This window comes from Chenopodium album, chromosome 26, assembly GCF_948465745.1.
Source record: "Chenopodium album chromosome 26, dcCheAlbu1.1, whole genome shotgun sequence".
Taxonomy (NCBI): Eukaryota; Viridiplantae; Streptophyta; class Magnoliopsida; order Caryophyllales; family Amaranthaceae; genus Chenopodium; species Chenopodium album.
The window spans coordinates 10,765,782-10,784,575 of NC_137859.1; the positions used below are offsets into that span (position 1 = coordinate 10,765,782).

Genomic DNA, 18,794 nt, shown 5'->3' on the forward strand with positions numbered 1-18,794 from the left:
AACCGAAAAAATCACTAGTATAATGTATAAGAACATACCAGAAAAACAGTACAAAGTGACTTCTTATGACTTCGCTTGAGCATAAAAACAACAAACCCTGATGTATTTCCCTTTAAAATTGAACATGACCCTATTGATCATCAATATACAACATTACAAAGTATTTATGTATCCAATACATAGTCTTGAAAAATTTACAACCTAGCCAGGATGATTTGGGAGGAATGTACATACATACATACTAACCGTGCTTAGCTTTAACAAGCAAAATATACAAAAGGTGCAGGGCAGGTATTGCAAACCAACTGTTAAGGGAATTGGTTGAAGGCCTGAAGTTATATTTCATTGTGCTGGTGATGTACTTGGATTCTGATCTAGGAAGGGTTGCAGGCGTGGCTCTGTAATATGTGGAAGACCTGTCCGAGCTCCAAATGCTCGGCAACAGCCAGCTGCCTGTGATGATACCACTCAAGCAGAGTCATAACATACACTTTTCTTCTCAACAAAAATACAATGACAAACCCTACCTAGTAATCCTAACTACAAAATTAGTATGGACCGATGGAAGTGCCACTCACCACTTGAGCAGCGAATGGCAGCATTTTCTCGGGGAGCATATCTGTACACAGAGCTACAAACAAAAACAATTTAGTAACTTGATTGTACTTAATTGGGGTAAGACATTACATATTTCAGAAACATTAATCTACAGAGCACACTGATAATCATACTATAGAGCCACAACCTAAAGCAAGATGGGTGTTGATTATATAGTGCAATCCTACTCCAGACAAAATATATAGCTACGGATATTTAGCTTAACTAGCCCAAACTCCAAAGCAAGCGATTTTGGTATCAGAATTGCTGAATTGCAGGGAAAGACCATTTCAGGCAACTTACCTTAAACATCAAGTTTCTAAGATCAAGCCAGTTAATATGTATATGCAAAACCCAATAAAGCCTTCTTCAACAGATATTAATCCAGTTGTTCATGCAAAGTTTGCCTTAACTCGGTGAGACTAAACAAGGGAAGAGTTAAATGTAGTTGACTATCGCAAATAGGATTTTTTTTTTTTTTCTCCCCAAAATTTAGGTTATAGCATACCTACAAAAATGAGGTGAGGAACATTGTTCAATTTTCAAGGCTGACAACTTGACAAGCTTGCAGCCAACAACACTTTTTTTTTTAATGCTAGGAAAAAAGAAACATTAGGAGGCCCTCCTTACGAGAGAAACACCTAATGCAAAATATTCGCAAATGCCTTCCGATTTTTTATACGAAGAAAAGTGATACAAGAATCTTGAACATTATTCACATGTGCACTTATTTAGCAGTCACAAGGTCTTCCAAATATTAGTCAGTCTGTTTCTTATGATGGATACAAGAAGAAGGATACAGATTGCCTTCTTCTGCACCATTTTGTTTTAACTAGGAAGTAAGAACCAATGTGGCATACTGGTTTACGCTACTAATGAATCATTTTCATAGGCCAAGATATTACTTCATAATAAAAAATAGATCACAAAAGCAAAGAAAGTTGCATAGCTTTTCAAGCAGTTTAAGGCAGGCATGAGAGATAAGAGATGAAGAATTGAACAATTTTTTCAAGAGTTTCAGTCTTTCAGAGCATCTGCTCTCCTCCAACTTTTCTCTCATATTTACTGTCTTGTTTCTTGGAGCAGTTCTAAAGGTTGGTTTTCATCTTCTAAATGACATATCCATCAGCATATAAGTTTCTCAAATACTACGCAAGAGATCTATTATTTAACATACCATAAAGAACTGCTCCAATGAAAGCGTCACCAGCTCCCGTTGTATCAACTAGCTCCAGGTGTGGTATTCTCTCAGCTGTTCCCACTAGCAACCTTCCACTCAGTGTTCCAAGTCCAGGTGCTTCCAGCTTTAAAACCGGCTGGGAGGCGAAGCAGAATGCATACAAACAGAAAAAGAAAATATAAGTATCAAACATGAGAGTGAAGCAGTAAAACTGTAGTTCTCTAGTGAAAAGGACAATGTCATGGCAATACCATCAGGTTCTCTGTTCAATATACAGCTCTTCAGCTCAAGATTAACTTAAAAATTACTCGAAAGGTAAAGATGAACATGATACTTTACACCAAAATCAATGCTTTCCACCAATCTCAAGAAGCATCGGCGCGATAATAATAATAATAAAGATAACGCTGAACTAACTTAACAGACAAAACATGGCAACTAATGACATCATCAGTATATTGATTTTCCAGATAAGGATAACCCTAAACCATGGTCCATAAAACAACCTAATTTGTAAAATCCAATCCCTTTCTTTAATGATACAAAAAAAAAAAAGCAAAAAATTGGTTGATAATAAGAAGTACAATGTAAACACATATCAGAAGACAAAAACTAACCGATGAAATACATGTTGGATAAGTTTTACGGCTGTCTTTTTTCTTGTTTAGTGATGCTAAACATTGGTCCGCATTCATTTCTTCTAACTGAGCATCATCTGCTGCAGAGAGAAATTCAATGAGGTATCCATGACACCGTATGCATATTCAATTTAATTAACACATTTGCAAGCAAAAATAATCTTCTTAAACACAGCATACAGCTCATGCATCTAGATAGTGACTAGATCAAGATTGTAAACATACATATGGATACCAATATATATATATATTTGTAATGCTATGAAGGGAAACAGTAGCAAGTGACTCTTGTATTCCTCACCTTTATGACTTCTCTGTAGCATTATGCACCCCTCTTCACCAAGGGTAACAATCACAAATTTCAATGATGGCAATCTTATTAGCATAGAAACAAGTGCAGTTGCCATAGATGGTGCATTTGTCCAAGCCTATCACAGCAAGAGCAGCAAAGCAGTGTGTTATTCATATAGTGTCAAGATAGAGTTTACGAATGATAATGTTTCATAAAAGAGAGTGAAACTCCAGTGAGACATTGATGGTCAAATTGTTTTACGGTAGAAGCAAGAATGCATCAACATTTTGGAGAAGAATGAGGATATTTAGGAGGAAACGTAACCAAAAAGGCCTCAGATAATATAATACAGTTCAGTACAATGTGCAAATTACAAGAACAGAACACTATTCAAGCTCTACAAGTACCCTTATTTCTTCACATATCAAAGCGGCAATGAGAGATGCCAATAAACCTGATCAATGTAAAGCATCAAATCCTTAAAGCAGCACATAATTACTGAATCCAAATAAATATGCAGCAATGGGTAAAGTTCGTACTCCTCGGCCCACATTAATAATAAAAGGGGAGAAATTATGCTCTCGTCTCTAATTTAATCCCAATTCTCTCTTCCCAACTAAAGGAAACAAAAATATCTTAACTCTTGATTATTCAAGACCTTTTTTAGCATTCCATGTGTAAGACACAGGAATGTCTGCCCTAGTAATTCGTTTCAATATTATCTATTACATCACTCACTCTAGCTCTCTCAGTTAGTCATTTGTTACAATTCTAAGAAAGGTAAAAAGGAGTTCATCTTCAGCAGGACAAAGGAGAGAAGCTGCAACTGTGGTAAGTGGTAAAGCTAGTCTTACCTGAGGATATTTTGCTGAGCAAACAGCATAGTCTGACATTTTTAAAAGATTATCAAACCCTTCTTCTCCCATTTCTGCATCAACCAGAATTGGAATACCTCTACGACGTGCCTGCAACAGAAACTCACAGCAACATCAGTAAAACCATCCACCTCATTGCCAGAACCTTCAGGAGGAATCATGAGAAAGAGCAAGCGAGTATGTGTGTGTGTGAAAGAGAGAGAGAAAGAGAGATCACGACACTACATGAAAAATTGAAAACAAAACTGAAAATAAGACAAGATGTTTACAGGACATCGAGTTGACAACAAGTTATGTATGAAAATAAACATGTATTCAAATATGCAGGCATCGCTGTATCTTTATACATATATGTTAGGAACATTTTCATTGCTACCAACCTACCATTACCAAGTGCCCAACCCATATGCATTATCATTTAAGATGAATTTGCTTTGAGTCATTAAAAGTGAGCAGCTGGTGAACCCACAGTATCTTCATATAAGTGCCTTACAAAATTAAGGATTATCTTTGACTAAGATATTCTAGAACTCAAGGCCTAACATAAACGTAAGTAATAGTAATAATAGGTAGTCTCTTATCGCTATATTAGAATCTGGACACCAGAGCACAACGTTATACAAAAATATGGTAAGCCACTGCACCAAGAAAATTAGGCAAACAAATTTACAGAGTATTTAGGTTTACAATACCAGCCTCTATGGAGTATGGAGTGCTGCAATAGGCAAAAGTATTATAAGAAATGTAAGGATGAGAATGACAGTATATCTCTGACTTAAGCACATATACTAAACAGACAAATGAGAGGAAACTAAGCAAAGAGAAAATTAAAGAAAAATACAAGATATTTACCTCTATTGCCACAGCTGAAGCCGTTTTAAGTGAGAGTCCATCAAAATACACAAGGTTGGCACCATCTAAAGCAGAAGATAAACTAGAGCCGGAAAAGTCAGCAGGTGTCATGGGAGGATATCCTGGATAGTATATAGCAGTCCGGGTTTTCCTAGAAGCATCACAATAAGTATAAATTCAACGCATTTGAAAAAGCTAACGTTCAATCATGAGTCAAGGTGGAATTATGACAATAACAAAAGCAAAAAATGAGATTCAAATTAAACTGTGCAATTGAAAGACAAAATGAGGATGACGATAAACTTAGGGGGAAAATAAACAATGGGCAAGAAGCATAAATAGAAAAATATGAATGAGAAATCAAAAATAATATTCATGGTCATGGTTCAAGAGAAATTGACTAAAGATGCAAATATTTTAAACAGAAATCTCACATCTTACTGTCAACAATCACATAACTGTACATAGAACGACCCTCCTCAGAAACCTGCATAGGTGAATGAATATTTCTTAAAATACGACTCTTTGACACATAAGAAAATGTAACATTTATGATAGAGAGTAAAGGCATAGAAATGATATTGAACATAAAGGTGATACAATTGTCAGACAACTGTTGATGATTCTACAATGAATTATCATAGTTTGAGCAGTTTAGCATCATGGAAGAATATAGGATTTCTCGTGGGAATTTCCCCTAACATCAATTTATTGCAGATTTCTCGTGGGAATTGCCTTATATCCAACAAAGAATGCAAATTTATCTACAGGGCTACTATTTAGTTTAAGATAATAGTAGTGAGAAATACCTTTTAAAAGTAAATACACTTCTTTTGAGGCCTAAAAGAATTCACATACTTTTCAACCAGAGTTCCGACTGAAGCTAGCAGAATCACATTTGCAAGTAATAAAGCACTTGCTTATAAACTCCCTAATTTATACCTTTAATCTCCTAATATCTAAACCGGAGCATCTACAGTTACAAAAAGCAAGTAATCACCATAATAAAAGAAGTGTCCACACCATCAGCTTCAAGCTCTTCTAGTATGCCTCTTCCTTCAGCATCTTCAGCAACCTAATAAGCAATTAAGGTACATAAACCAACAAATTTTCAGGAGTTCTTCATTTGAATTAAATATATCTCGAGTTCTAGGTTCCCAATTTTTATTGAAAGTCACAAAAGAAGAAGAAATTTTTAGCTACAACACAGGAAGACCTTGACCTTGGCAATTATTCTAGGCCGTAACCCCAAACGAGCAGCACAAGTCAAAGCATTGCCAACATTGCCGCCCCCTTGAACCTACAAAAATGTAATATTATAAGGTCTACTAATAACTAAATTACCAAATTTCAATGCAGAAGTTATTTATAAGATGTCTCACTTGACATAAATGAAGAACCATAAACTTTGAGGATCAAGTTTATTCTACTTCCTTTTTTTTTCCCTGGAAATAGAGTTAGACCCCCCTCCCCAAGTCTGAAGTCCACATTTCTCACATCATATAATAGTCTAGCGCAATAGACCCACAAAATGACGATCTACTGTCGAATACTAGTTTGGAGCGACAGTGTGCTAAATGGAAAGATGGCACTGTCTCATGTCCACTTGCATGTTTGTGTCTTAAAAACTACTTTAAAAGGCAATGTGTTCTAAAGATGGCCAGTAGCTAGTTATACGCTGTTTCGTATGCATGATAGAGTTATCCGACATGTCAACATCTTCAGCTCTTCCATTCCCAACCCCTCCTCCTCCGCCTTTGATTTTACCACTTATCCCACTTCCAATATTATCCCAACTTCCTTCAACAACTTAATCTAATCAATTCAATTTGTTCATATCATCATTTAAACGTCCGTGTCTCATCACACATCATCCAAACATTATAAATATATCTTCTACTTAGTCTTTAAAAATAGAACTTGCACGGATGTAATTAAACAATTATCATTGAACTTTGAAATATATATGTTTTAATGATCTAAATCAGTATACTAAGAACAAATTAACAAATCATTTGGGTCATACACAATAATGTACCTTGGAGGAAGTGCCTCTGATCTTTTCATCAGGCTTAGGGAAGCCATCCACCATTAACAGATAGTCCATTGTTGCACCCCCACACCCCACCTGCCATAAGCCGCAATTGCATCATTTTAATAATAGCCATGGATTCATATTCCGTTTTCACTAATCTAAAGCCTTTTATTTGTGATATTTTCCTTGTCACCTCCTATGACTCCTAGTACAGCAGTACCTTTTGATAAACTATTTTCAAAATCTTCAAGAAACCCTTTAATGCAACCAAAACAAATCAGAACCTCAAATAGTTGGTTTTTTTATGTATATTGAAAAGTAACTACTACATAGTTTAAGTATGTGTATGCAAAGATTGAAGCAACCCCATCCATGCCTCAAAATCATCTTGAAAAATCCACCAATAACATCATTATTCTCTTGCTTATGCTTGTGGAAATTCCTTGTTTTGTAGACGATGTTGCGACTCCTTCCCAACCTAGCTACGAACTTAAGTTGCCTTCTACTCTTAGAACCTTAACTCTTAAGTCTTACACCCACGAACTAGTTTTTTTATATATCAATCCATTGCATGAGCCTACTAGTTATATTTGTTATTTTTAGATTATGACTCCATATCATCACATCTAAGTATCTAATTTACAAAACAAAGAGAATTTTCCAAAATCATAAGTGAGGTGACAATTGTTATTAAAAGATTTTTCAAATGATTTAGGATGAATTTTGAATCATTGATGAAATTGCACCACTATCTATAATAACTTAAGTTGAATTAACAATGTGACAATTAAATCCGAATAGAGTATACTAACAATTATCAATATTAACCAGTATGAGTTTGTAATATTGAGCCTCAACCATTACATAAAAAAAATATATAATAATAATAATTAAAAAAAATCAAATTTTTAATAAACAATAGGAAAATAACAAAAGGGTCTCACTACGATGCGATCATCAGGAAGCGGAGAATTTGAAGAATGAGCAGACATCATGATCCTGCCAAAAAAAAAAAAAAAAAAAATCAGTGATTAATGTAAAATGAAAGGCGTTTTGATAAAAGTTGAGATAAATGCAAAAGGGGGAAAAGAAATTTAAAAACCTGGTAATTTTTGAGGGGAGAGAAAAATGGAAACGAAGAAATGAAGAAGAAGAAGATGGAAATGGAGTTGGACATTGTTGGGGAGAGATGAAATTGGAAGTTGACAGCATTTTTAGTTTACAGACAGTGTGTTGTTGATTGACTGTGAATGAGGATGATGCTGTTGATGCCCAGTTGACTCCTATTTGTTTTTACGGGTACGGATGCTCACCTAACATTCTGCCTCAGATCTTGTCGAGTCCTGCTAAATTCGTATCGATACTCCCTTCGTTTTTAAGTACTTGCTCCACTTTTTGTTTTCGGCCGTTTTTCAATACTTTCTCCATTTCCTTATTTGGAAAGCTTTTACAATATTTAATTCATTTCTCTCACCTAATGAACCCAACAACTATCATATTTTATTAATTCCATATTCTCTCTCCTCTAATTACTCTACTACTTTTGCTTTTTACAATTTTTTATTATTTAAAGATGGAGGGAGTATATGCTTTTGTAATTTATAGTACACATATATGGACAATATTTTGCCAGAGTTTGTGAGTTACTTGAACTTTATAGCACCTTAAACAATAAGGAGTATCTTGAATTACAAATATATTAAATGAGTCAATTTTTCGGGAAGCATACCGCTAAAATGAAATTAAGATATTCCTCCTAAGTCCGATAATTCTTTTGGAAATTGTAATATTATGCTCCCTCTAAAGAAAATTCAAGTACAAGTCATGTTTTTTTTTTCCTTCTTTTATTCTTGTTAGAGGATAATTAACATGGAGGTTCCTTGGAGGGGGGAGGTAAGAGAATCCCTCTACTCCCAATCATTTTGTAGTTGGTGGGGCTCGAACTCGTGACATCAAAATCATAAGGTGAGTTCCCCACCAACTCCACCTTTGCTTGGTTATGGGGTGATATTATGACTATGGTTAAAGATATACACTATTTTCTTAATATCAGTATGGCAGTATACCACCTCTTGTTGATAATATGTTATTTCTCCAATGAAGAGATACTTTGGCAAACTCCTCCCTCCTTATAGGCATGTTAGCATTTGATGACTCCCTTTGTTCAATATGAGAGTTCTATTTTGATTTCAATTTCATATCACAATTCTCCTTAGCGACCTTATACTTAACCTTATATAATACGTAACCATCAAATTTTGCAATAGCTATATGTTTAAAATATTTTGTTTATCCTCAGATTTTCCAAGTTTTTCCCAAATTATATTTTAAAATTAAAAAAATCCAATACAATGCAACTCTTTCAAACAATTTCAAATTACACTTTCCTTTCACCATAATTTCACTATCTTCTTTGTCAAAAAAAAAAAAAAAAAAAAAAATTCACTATCTTCTCATAAAATAAGTTTTTTTCTTTTTTTTTTTGGCAAAATTACTCTGATTGACACCAGCTTTGTGGTATTTTATAATTATTGACACCAACTTATATTACTCGTTGGATTGACACCAACTTGTTACAAAAATAATAAGATTGACATAAATGACATCAAATAACCGTTCTACACTTCTACTTAACTTTAAACCCACATAAAAACATAAAACTCCCTTTCAACATTCACTAGTGAGTGACCCCGGGCTTTGCCCCGAGTTGCTACTGTTGTAGACGTACAATCAATAAATTTTTTAGAAGGCTTTTCAAAACTGCAATTGTCATTTAAAGTTTTTTTTTTATTTTTTTATTGTACCTTGTGGTTTGCACTTATATGAATTTTTTTTTTATACAAATAACATAGTTGATATTGGCTTAGATGGTTAAATAGTAATATGTGTAATAAGAGGTTTAGGAACGCTTTTTAATGTGCGGAGTACGAAGTAGGGAATAAAGAATGAAGTAGGAAATAAATATGTGTATTTTTTTTGTAATAATTAAACCATATGGTTTAAAGTTAAATATATTTCTTTTTCATAATTATAACGTGTTTGATAATTAGCTTAGATGGCTAAAGAGTCAATTTTGTTGTAAGTGGTTTGGGGTTCAAATCCTCTTATTATCATTAAGGAAAAAAAAATATACAAATGATTGATATGGTGTATACCCGAGTGTTTAATGCCTTTGTGTCAATTTTTATTTATTTTTTAGCAATTTAGTGTCAATTTTTTTCCTTTAATTTTATTTTATATATATTTTTTGGACGGGAAGTTAGGGCCTGTTCTAAACTAAACTGAGCTGAAATTAGAAACTAAATGAACTAGATTGGTTGGAGCTGAACTAAACCGGAATAAACTGAACTGATTAAAGCAGAACTGAACCAAACTAAACTAAGAACAAGCCCTTAGTGTCAATTCAACGAGGGATACAAGTTGGTGTTAATATTAGCAACATGATCTAAAATTGGTGTCAATGAGTATAATTTTACCTTTTTTTTTTTTAACCTTTCTTTATCACCATTTTCATATCAATTTTCAAAAATTAATTTTATCAATTTCCAAAAAAAAAAAAAAAAAAAAAAAGAAAAAAAAACCAAAAAAAAAAAAACACAAAACATAAACAGACATGAAATAAAAATATGAAGCCGCAATCGTGTTAATTTCCCACTCTCTCACTAAAACTCCTCTTTTCATTCTCACTTCCCGCCGTCACCGCCGTCAACACCGCCGTCCGCCGGTAAACTTCTCTTTTTCTCTCTCTCACGTACTCGAACATTCTTCACATTTTCTTCTAATTATCTTCATTTTCTCAATTTTTTTCAATTTAAAAAAGTTGCTGAATTCGTTGCATTACAATCTGTAATTAGGGTTTATCTTCGAAAATGTTTCTGCGAAAAATTGGTGGGAGAATTTTTTCGGCAGCTGCAAGATACGAACATACAAGTGCAGGTGGAGCAGCTGCTGCTTCAACATCAGTGCGTAATCCTCTTGAGCAGTTCTTTGAGGTTGATAGATCAACTGATGATGATAAACGTGTTGTTTATGGTGCGTTTAATTTTCCCCCGTTTTTATAATTTACTATTAATTAATTTCTTGTAATTTTGATTGTATTATGATATATGATAATGAGAAGATGACCCATTTGATTTTTGACAAAGTTGGTTTTTTGTAATTTGAGGTTTTGGCTAACTATGTTGACTTGGTATTTTGTTGTTGATTGTTAAATGTAGAAACACTGCTTGTTGTTTAGTTGATAATTGCTTGAACAAAAATACTGAATGGGTTTGTTTAATTTGATGATGTATGTCATTAGTGTGTTTGGATAAATGGAAAAATGCTTGAATTTGTGAGAAGGGTATGACATGGCATGCAATTTTCACAGTTGGATCCGTAAAACCTCGACGATTGACAATAATGACAAATACTTTGGTCTGTGGTTAATGGTTTTTATTTATTTGTCTCTGATAGATAGATGAGAGTGTGCTGGTATGCTTGTGTCTGCATTTGTTTAGAATCATGAACATATATAATGCTCTTGCTTTTTTATCCGGGTGGGGATGGGGAGACTTTGTTTATGAGCTTCAATTGCTATAATTGAAATGATGTTTTATTGTGAAATGACATTAGAGATTTAATCCATTTAGAGATGTGAACTTGTATCTCATACAGCGTTTACTAGAGAAGTGATCTATCTCAGAATATTCATATGAGAATATTTCCTTATAAGTTGTAAAACAAGCAATTATATTTTTTGTGGGTAGAACCGTTGAAGTGATGCATCCCAAACTATTTAAAGCTGTCCATTGGCAGTTTGGCACTTCACTTAGCTTCATTAGACTATTGATTTTTGCTAACTATTATCTCGTCTTAAAACGAGAACATCTCACTTTTAGACTTCAAGAGGTTTTTCTTAAAGCTAGCTTGCTCTATGCAACCGTTTAAGACTGTGAAACAACACTGAAGTACTGGAATTGACTCCTTCAGATCTCAAGAAGTACTGTACCCGTTGATCACCTCCTATCTTGTGCAAAAAAAATCTATAAAAAGCAACCTCTCCCCCATTTGTGATTCTGTTAAGAATAAAAAAGCACTTCAATGTAGCTGACTGATCCTAGTTGAGGCCAGAGAAAGCTAATTCATGATGTAGTCATCTCTAATACGGGGTAATGGTTGGTTCCCATTTTATATTTAATTCACTTGCAGTTTGTCTGCTGTGGGGTGAGATAAAATTACTTTTATTAAGTTCCTCTTCATGGAATTCGGTCTGCTTATACAACTGCCAAGATTAGGTTTGTGGGATTTTGCTAGTGTAAAGGGGGTTGGCCCTTACTCGCTTAGGCTTGAACGCGTTATAATGGTACAACTATTTAGTGACAGAAATACATACTCAATAATTTCAATTAATGTGTAATCCTACTTTGTACAACCTTGGCTTCAATCATTTTGGAAACAAATCATCATTTTGTATGCCCTAATCAGTATTCCATGCATGACATTGAACCTTTAGACAAATATATTTTTCGACAAAGATAAAGAAAGATGAAGTAATGAAAGAAGTAATGTTGTGGAGCTTAATGACATATTGACAGTTAAGAATGGTCTTAATGGAGGATTCACCCACCATCAGCAAGCTTGTTTATCCTTGTTGGTGCCCCAATGTAGTTTCCATGGCCCTGTTTTTCACTTCTTCTTGCAAGATAAGTGCAAACTTTCCCCACCTCTCCTCCAATGCCAGCTGAATTGAAATTGGCTCCTCTAGTCCTCTGTGATTTCATCTATCCATAGAAATACTATATTTGGCACCTCCTTAGCTTTTGGACTATGTTGATGAGATGGTTTTTGTAGTATAAGTCCTGGCAGTAGCTGGGCTTCATGGTTGATGGCTGAGATCAAAAGTTGGTACTGAGTGTTGGCTCAATCAAACCAGCAATTCTGTGATCTCCCTCATTCTATGTGCCGAGGGTGGGAGGTTGGTGGTGAGGTTTGAGTAGGGTTCTAATCAAGGGGAATAGAGTTCTCCATGGATAACAAAAGTACAAACTTTTATAATTGATAGATTGTTAGGAAATTATGGTTTCTTTCCTATCTGGCACTGAATGGACTGCAACCATATGCCACCGTAATGTTTCTCTACAGAACTAATTACTTGATTATCCTCTTGGTATTATTTAAACTTTGTGAGTCACAAAGTGATCTGTATTTGTATTTAAATTGTATTTGTGAGTAAATAGTGCTTACTTGGATGATATCTGACTGAAGTAAATCATGAATGGATCTTAGGACGTGGTTGGAAAGCTTCTGAATTGCGCCTCAAGTCTTGGGATGATCTCCATAAACTTTGGTATGTACTGTTGAAGGAGAGAAATATGCTAATGACACAGAGGCAGATGCTCAATGCTCAAAACCTGCGATTTCCTAATCCTGAACGTATATCAAAGGTAATTATGGCCAAACTCTTGTGATAATCTTGATGTGAAAGTGACTTCCTAGTTTAAGCAAAGAAATTCTCCTACTTAATCTGATGTTACTAGTTTGGAAACTAGGAGTCAAAGCCAATGCTATTTTGGGTATTTTTTGTGAACATACATCTGGCAATACGCTTTTACTGATGTGTGACTGTGGTTTTGTTGTCCTGTTTCTGCCAAGGATTATTTTAAGAAAGATGTAGACACGAGAATTTTCATAGGTTTGATTAAGTGGAATCAGCCGCTATATCAGCTTGTGTGTAAGTGAGCTGTTAATGCAACCATAATTAAAATGTAGCATAGATCCTGTGGTGATTGGGTGTTAGAGCTCATAGGAATCTAAATATATAGTCATTGGATTTAAAAGCCACAAGTCGTACTGAGGCTAATTCTTTCGCATTTGAGGAACACTTTTTCTTTCCTTTTTTTTTTTGTAAAAAAAGTTTTATAGGTAAATTCTGTTTTGGACTTTTAGGCTTTGTACGTGGTTGTTTTATTTTCTACTAATTTGGTGATGGGTAAGAGGGAACAGGAGGAGATCAAAGAACAAGAGAGAGATAACTTTCAGAAGAGTACAAATGTAAAATGAACTAATTTAAATACATTTAACAGGAGATGACCACTGGGGCAGATAGTGCCAACAACAAAATCTAGAGAAGTCTAGCCGGTAACTTCTTCAAAACCAGCAACAACTAATTCACCTATCACTTCCCAACTTGTGATACGTTACTGATTTGTTTTTTTTTTTGTTTTTTTTTTTGTTTTTTTTTTTTTGGTGGTGAATATAAGGCATTTAGTAGTATATTCATGCAATAAATTGAAGTTCTTTACTTGAATTTGCCTCTTGAAGGCTACTTAGGATTTAATTTTAATTAATTTTGGTCTTTTTTTTTATGTATTTTTTTTTATAATTATTTATTTCTTGATGTGGTGAGGCGTTTGCCTTCTATAATGTGCTATGCCTTACAGGGCCAATGCATTTTGTCTCGCGGCTAGACTTCCTAGTGCAAAGCGTGCTTTTTATAACTAAGATGCCTAACTAGTCTTAACTGTCGGGAGACCGTCTCCTAAAGACTTGAGTACCATTAAATGTTAAAATAACCTTGTAAGCTACCAGCATTTAAAGTATCCTTGCTTAATGTATTGGGAAGATCTGCATGGTTCCATTCTGTTTTGGACTTTTGGGCCTTGTACGTGGGTTTTTTTTTTTTTCTCTATTTCTTTTTCTTAACATCACATGATGGCATGGCGCTACTAAGGTTACAATTATATTTAAGTGTATAAACTATCTGTCATGTTCTTCCTTTGTCCCACTGTCTTAGTGTTAAAACCTGTTGTCTTTTAGTGTGAATTCTTTCATGAAATCATGATAGTGTGGTGGGTTTTCAGTTGTAGGGATCAGCTGTGCAGAGTTGCAGACGCTAACCAGTTGTGATTTGCATTTTAAAATTAGGTTCAGTCCTGTACTCTTTCTAGGCCATAGAAGAAAGTTTTAAATTGCATAAAATTGGGTTTGCACATAACATAAATTGATGAACACTGAGAGCATGTGTATGGCTTACAAACTCAATGATTCTTGAGGCCATTGAAGGAAAATGTTAATTAGGGGCTGGGCATAAGTTCAGTTAGTTGCTAGCAGCCACATTTAATGTTAATCCACCCGACAGTATCCAAACTTCTAATATTCTCGTTCTTTAAAAATCCTCCTAAGAAAAAGGTGAGAATAATCTGCTCAATGCTTCACAGTAAGCTTTTATACCTCACATGGATTAGCATAGAATGTTACCATTAATATCATTAGCCTTAGGCTATTTATTGCTTTGCAACATTTTGGTATTTCTACATTTTCTTTGCTGCCTACGAGAGTAGGAGGGAAATTTTAAACGTGACAATATTTTAATATTCTTTGTGCTTTTTACATGGTTGAATTTCTTCTTGAATTCACTAAATAGTAAATACCCTTTATAGTAGTTGCCTCCTCTCCATCCAATATTCCTATCTCCATCACTCCATAGAATCTAGTTCCATATTAGATAAAATGTGACAATTTTTAATAAATATAATGACCATTATTTCTGGACAGGGGACTATTGTTTTACTTGTCATTGCATCTTTTGCAAGAATGGTGTAATTATATTGTTGAAGCCATTCAATGTGTGCTCCTTGAATATTGTCACCTAATATTTTGCTTTGTGCTCTATTGATGTATGCAAGACTTCACATGTGATATGAAAACCTAATTATTGTTAGATTGCTATTCTCTTGTCTATAATTTTTATTTGAGACTTTAAAATCTTTACTAGGATTCTTTTCTAGGGCCTCTTGGTCTATCCTTTTCACTATAGTGTTTTTACTTTCAGTATGTCCTTATTATGTGCTGTACTAGTGTCTGTATGTGGAACTTTCTTTTTCTGTATTTTTATCGTTAAACACCCACCATACAACATTATATTTCACAAGATTGCAATTTCTGCATTTTACTTGTCACTAATAATTTAACCTTCATTTGAGTGCAGGTAAAAAAGTCCATGTGTCGGATCAAACATGTGCTGACAGAGAGGGCCATCGAAGATCCGGATCCCCGCAGATCTGCCGAGATGAAAAGGATGATAAATGCCCTTTAATATGTCCTGGTCACTCTTTCACCTTCTTCCCCCAACCCCTAAGAAAAAAAAATTGACATAAAATTGATCAGTGGAATTGAATTTTTTGCCTCTAATAATAGTTTTGGAGTTCATTAATGAATGCCAATTTTATTTTTCACTCCCCTAGGTTTTTCCATCTTTGTAACATTTTTTTCTCTTAATTATCAATATATAAATGCGAGGTTTTTTTTATCAGTTGTCCATAGTACATCTGGATGTAATTTTACATCCTCCCAAATTCACGTGACACATTTGGGACTATTGGGAGGGGGTGGGGTTGGGTAAGAGTCCGTGAAAAAATTACATCTAGATATACCATTAAAATTGTGGGGTTCTGTATATCCTTTATGCTTGAGGGAGTTGTGAGCCATCTTCGGAGATGGTAAGAGGAACCTACGTCTTTCGGGTGGCTTGAACATGGCTGTCATGACAGCTAACTGATTCTGCCCCTATAGCTGTCTCTTTTTGTTTCTCTTGGTGGCTGAACACCACAATTTCTGCATGTGCTCGTGTACTGATTTCCCATTTTATGCCATCTGAATCTTAGATGTTGATGATCTACACAAACCTCAGTTACTTCTTCCAAAGGATTTAATTGTCATGTTGCTAGTTTGATTAAATTTCACTGATCACGTGACAACTAGTTTCGAACAGAGGAAGTTGTGACTAGTGAGTAAACAACATTTCTGAATGTTACTGTATGTACATTCTCGTGTGTGAATAGTTGAAGTACACAGATCTAACTCAAGTTGAGTTGCATGGAACACTTGGAGCAACTCTGTGCACATGTGACTTTGGTATTCGTGTAATGATGTGTACGGATGCATGAATTTGCGTGCTACTCTTTTCTGCGTATGCCACCTCTTGCATGTGTGATGTATCTACAGTTGTTTGATCCATTTTAGTCAAATTGTTTGACTTGTGTAGTCAATAATTATGCCCAACTTGGAAATTATTGGATGTAGCAACAAAATTGAGAGTTTAGGTATAAATGGCTAGTTTGTCCTTGTACCCTTTTGAGGGAAATGAATCCTTTAATTATTATTTATGCCTATAATGTTGTCGTATATTTAGTTAGATACCCGAGGTTGAGGTTGTGGGGTAGGTATTTACCACACCTCCTGGTATAGAGATTAAATCTCACGGGACTCATTTGAGGGAGTTTCTTCATCTCTCACCGCAACTGATTCTCTTTCTTCTTACCTTTAAAAATAAACAGAAAGATTACCTACGAGTAATTGTGAAGTTTGTTGTAGTAGACATATTCGTGTTACTATGTCATTGTTAATTCGATGTATTATTGAATTTGATGTCATTTGTTTGTTGGATACATACGTTGCATATATTTGCTCTGTTTATTTTTATTTGCAATGATTTGATTTTTGCACAATTCACATTTGAGTATTTTACTTTCCCTATATTTGGCGATTTAACTTCATCTCGATATGTAGAGTATTTTTCTAAGAAAAAAATCAGAGTATTATTTTTGTTATTTTGACATATTGATGACCAGAGATATTCATTATAGAAACTATGCATTGACAAGTGTAAAAAACAATTAAGAACCACTTATTGGTAAATACAATATGGAATTATGAATAGCAGTCCAAAATGGTAACAATAGATTTTGCATCCAATATCAAGTGCACGTAAAACCTAAAATAATACTTATGTAGTTATGAGTAATTAGAACGTTCTAAGGAGACTTTTAAAATAATTACGAGTAAATTAATAATCAAAAATCTAAAATGTAAGGTTGTAGTGGACTAGTGGTGTGCTACATCTACATCAATCCCTACATTTTGTTAGTTGTCAATTACTGTTTTATCTTGTAATTTCTTTCATCCATAGTTTTATCCTTTAATTTTTCAAAACCTGTTGGTTTGACCAATTCCAAGATAAGATCGCTCATTGTCCATGAAAAAGTTAGTCATTACAATTTTCTTTCGTTTAGAATTAGTTGTCACATTATCTAATCGTTCCTTGAATAAATTTCATCACCTTGGTTTTAACCTTTTATAATTTATAATAATTAACACTCTCTGTATACTATCTACTTATTTTATTACTAAAGATCATGAAAAAAATTCTAAAGATCTCAAAGTAGTCGACATGCCTTTAATATCTAAACAGAGAGTGGAATTCACTGAGTAATCATATCATAGTAATATACTCTGTATTATAGTTATAGGAAACAAATATTGTATGGACAGATATCCCAAGTTGGATGAGTCGATCTCCATCTATTGAATTATTATACTAGGACAAGTCAAGGAATCCATAAAGATCTCAGACATTACATGTGTATTAGATTAATTCGATGCGATCTCCTCTCCTCTCTTCTCCTCGATATACATACAAATTTCCTATAATCTTGTATGAGACGGAATAACAATAATTTATTACTACTCAAATTATAAGGGGTAGACACCTTATTTATACTTTTTTTAGACTAATTTTTTTTTACTTATGATAAGTTTTTATATGCCCGCCTTATCTAAGACGTGTAGTTTTCCGATTATACAAATTCTCACCATCCCATTCCTACCGTTGTTGTAATTGTTGTCACTTGTCAATGACTCAATATGTTCCCCCTTTCAACTTATTTAAATTTCCCATGTCTTTACCATTAACTCCCTCATTTCCATCCCCTGAAATTCAGTATATATATAATTTTTTTCCTGCAGCATCTTTGTTTCAGTCCACCCTCAAAAATACAGCTGTTGCACAGTTTCACTTGCTCCACCACCTTCATATTTCCCACAAATTTAGGTCCACCCTACATTTCTTCATCACCAAAAAATAATCATATCCAAAAATCAAAAACCCCTTAACCCAAAAAAAAAAAAGGGGGAAAAAAAAAAAAAGAATGAAAGGGTACTCAAAAATCAAGGGAAATCATCCATTCATCTCAAGATCAAAATCCAACAAAGAGTTCCTTTTTATTGATACAGATTTTGAATTATTATCTACAAAAAAATCCCAAATTCATGAACAACAAGAAAAACAACCCAGAATTATTGTTCATGAAGATGATAGTTTGCATCATAAGAAGAATGAATCTTTCTTCTTAGGGAAAACAGAGGATTATGAAGATGGGAATGATCAAGGTGAAAAATCGAAATCGAATGGTGGTGTTTTGAAGCGAAACAGCTCAGTTTCTTACCAAAAGAAGAACAACAATGTTGATCATAGTAATAGTAATCATAAGAATATTAGTCTTGAAAG

The 18,794-nt window shown here is 34.2% G+C and overlaps 2 protein-coding genes across 5 annotated transcripts; one reads left to right on the forward strand and one right to left on the reverse strand.

The window, feature by feature from the left end:
- Window positions 1–68: 68 nt before the first annotated feature.
- LOC145616584 (uncharacterized) lies at window positions 69–7,726 on the reverse strand. 4 transcript variants are annotated; one of them, XM_081671337.1, is made up of 13 exons: window positions 7,572–7,726; window positions 7,417–7,468; window positions 6,473–6,562; window positions 5,657–5,734; window positions 5,435–5,509; window positions 4,869–4,921; window positions 4,435–4,585; window positions 3,562–3,672; window positions 2,717–2,843; window positions 2,395–2,495; window positions 1,775–1,913; window positions 579–631; window positions 69–453 (listed from the first exon to the last, which is right to left on the reverse strand). In XM_081671337.1, the coding sequence occupies exons 1-13, from the start codon at window positions 7,679–7,681 to the stop codon at window positions 343–345; spliced, it is 1,251 nt and encodes a 416-aa protein (XP_081527463.1). In that variant the 5' UTR covers window positions 7,682–7,726; the 3' UTR covers window positions 69–342. The 4 variants fall into 4 exon arrangements, with proteins under 4 accessions (XP_081527463.1, XP_081527462.1, XP_081527461.1 ...); XM_081671336.1 differs by having other exon boundaries at window positions 2,395–2,492; window positions 7,414–7,468; XM_081671335.1 differs by having other exon boundaries at window positions 7,414–7,468.
- Window positions 7,727–10,095: 2,369 nt separating this feature from the next.
- Window positions 10,096–15,684, forward strand: LOC145618233 (uncharacterized). Its single transcript, XM_081673005.1, has 4 exons — window positions 10,096–10,193; window positions 10,324–10,501; window positions 12,737–12,894; window positions 15,438–15,684. The coding sequence occupies exons 2-4, from the start codon at window positions 10,339–10,341 to the stop codon at window positions 15,543–15,545; spliced, it is 429 nt and encodes a 142-aa protein (XP_081529131.1). The 5' UTR covers window positions 10,096–10,193; window positions 10,324–10,338; the 3' UTR covers window positions 15,546–15,684.
- The last annotated feature ends 3,110 nt before the right edge of the window (window positions 15,685–18,794 follow it).

What these genes read in the sequence shown, in the direction of transcription:
- LOC145616584 (XM_081671335.1), bottom strand. Translation starts at nt 7,681, where the DNA reads ATGCTGTCAACTTCCAATTTCATCTCTCCCCAACAATGTCCAACTCCA. An exon ending in TTCCTGATGATCGCATCGTA is followed by an intron (nt 6,563 to 7,413) that starts GTGAGACCCTTT and finishes GGCTTATGGCAG; the next exon opens with GTGGGGTGTGGGGGTGCAAC. An exon ending in GTGATTGTTGACAGTAAGAT is followed by an intron (nt 4,586 to 4,868) that starts GTGAGATTTCTG and finishes TGATGCTTCTAG; the next exon opens with GAAAACCCGGACTGCTATAT.
- LOC145618233 (XM_081673005.1), top strand. Translation starts at nt 10,339, where the DNA reads ATGTTTCTGCGAAAAATTGGTGGGAGAATTTTTTCGGCAGCTGCAAGA. An exon ending in TGATAAACGTGTTGTTTATG is followed by an intron (nt 10,502 to 12,736) that starts GTGCGTTTAATT and finishes AATGGATCTTAG; the next exon opens with GACGTGGTTGGAAAGCTTCT. An exon ending in ATCCTGAACGTATATCAAAG is followed by an intron (nt 12,895 to 15,437) that starts GTAATTATGGCC and finishes ATTTGAGTGCAG; the next exon opens with GTAAAAAAGTCCATGTGTCG.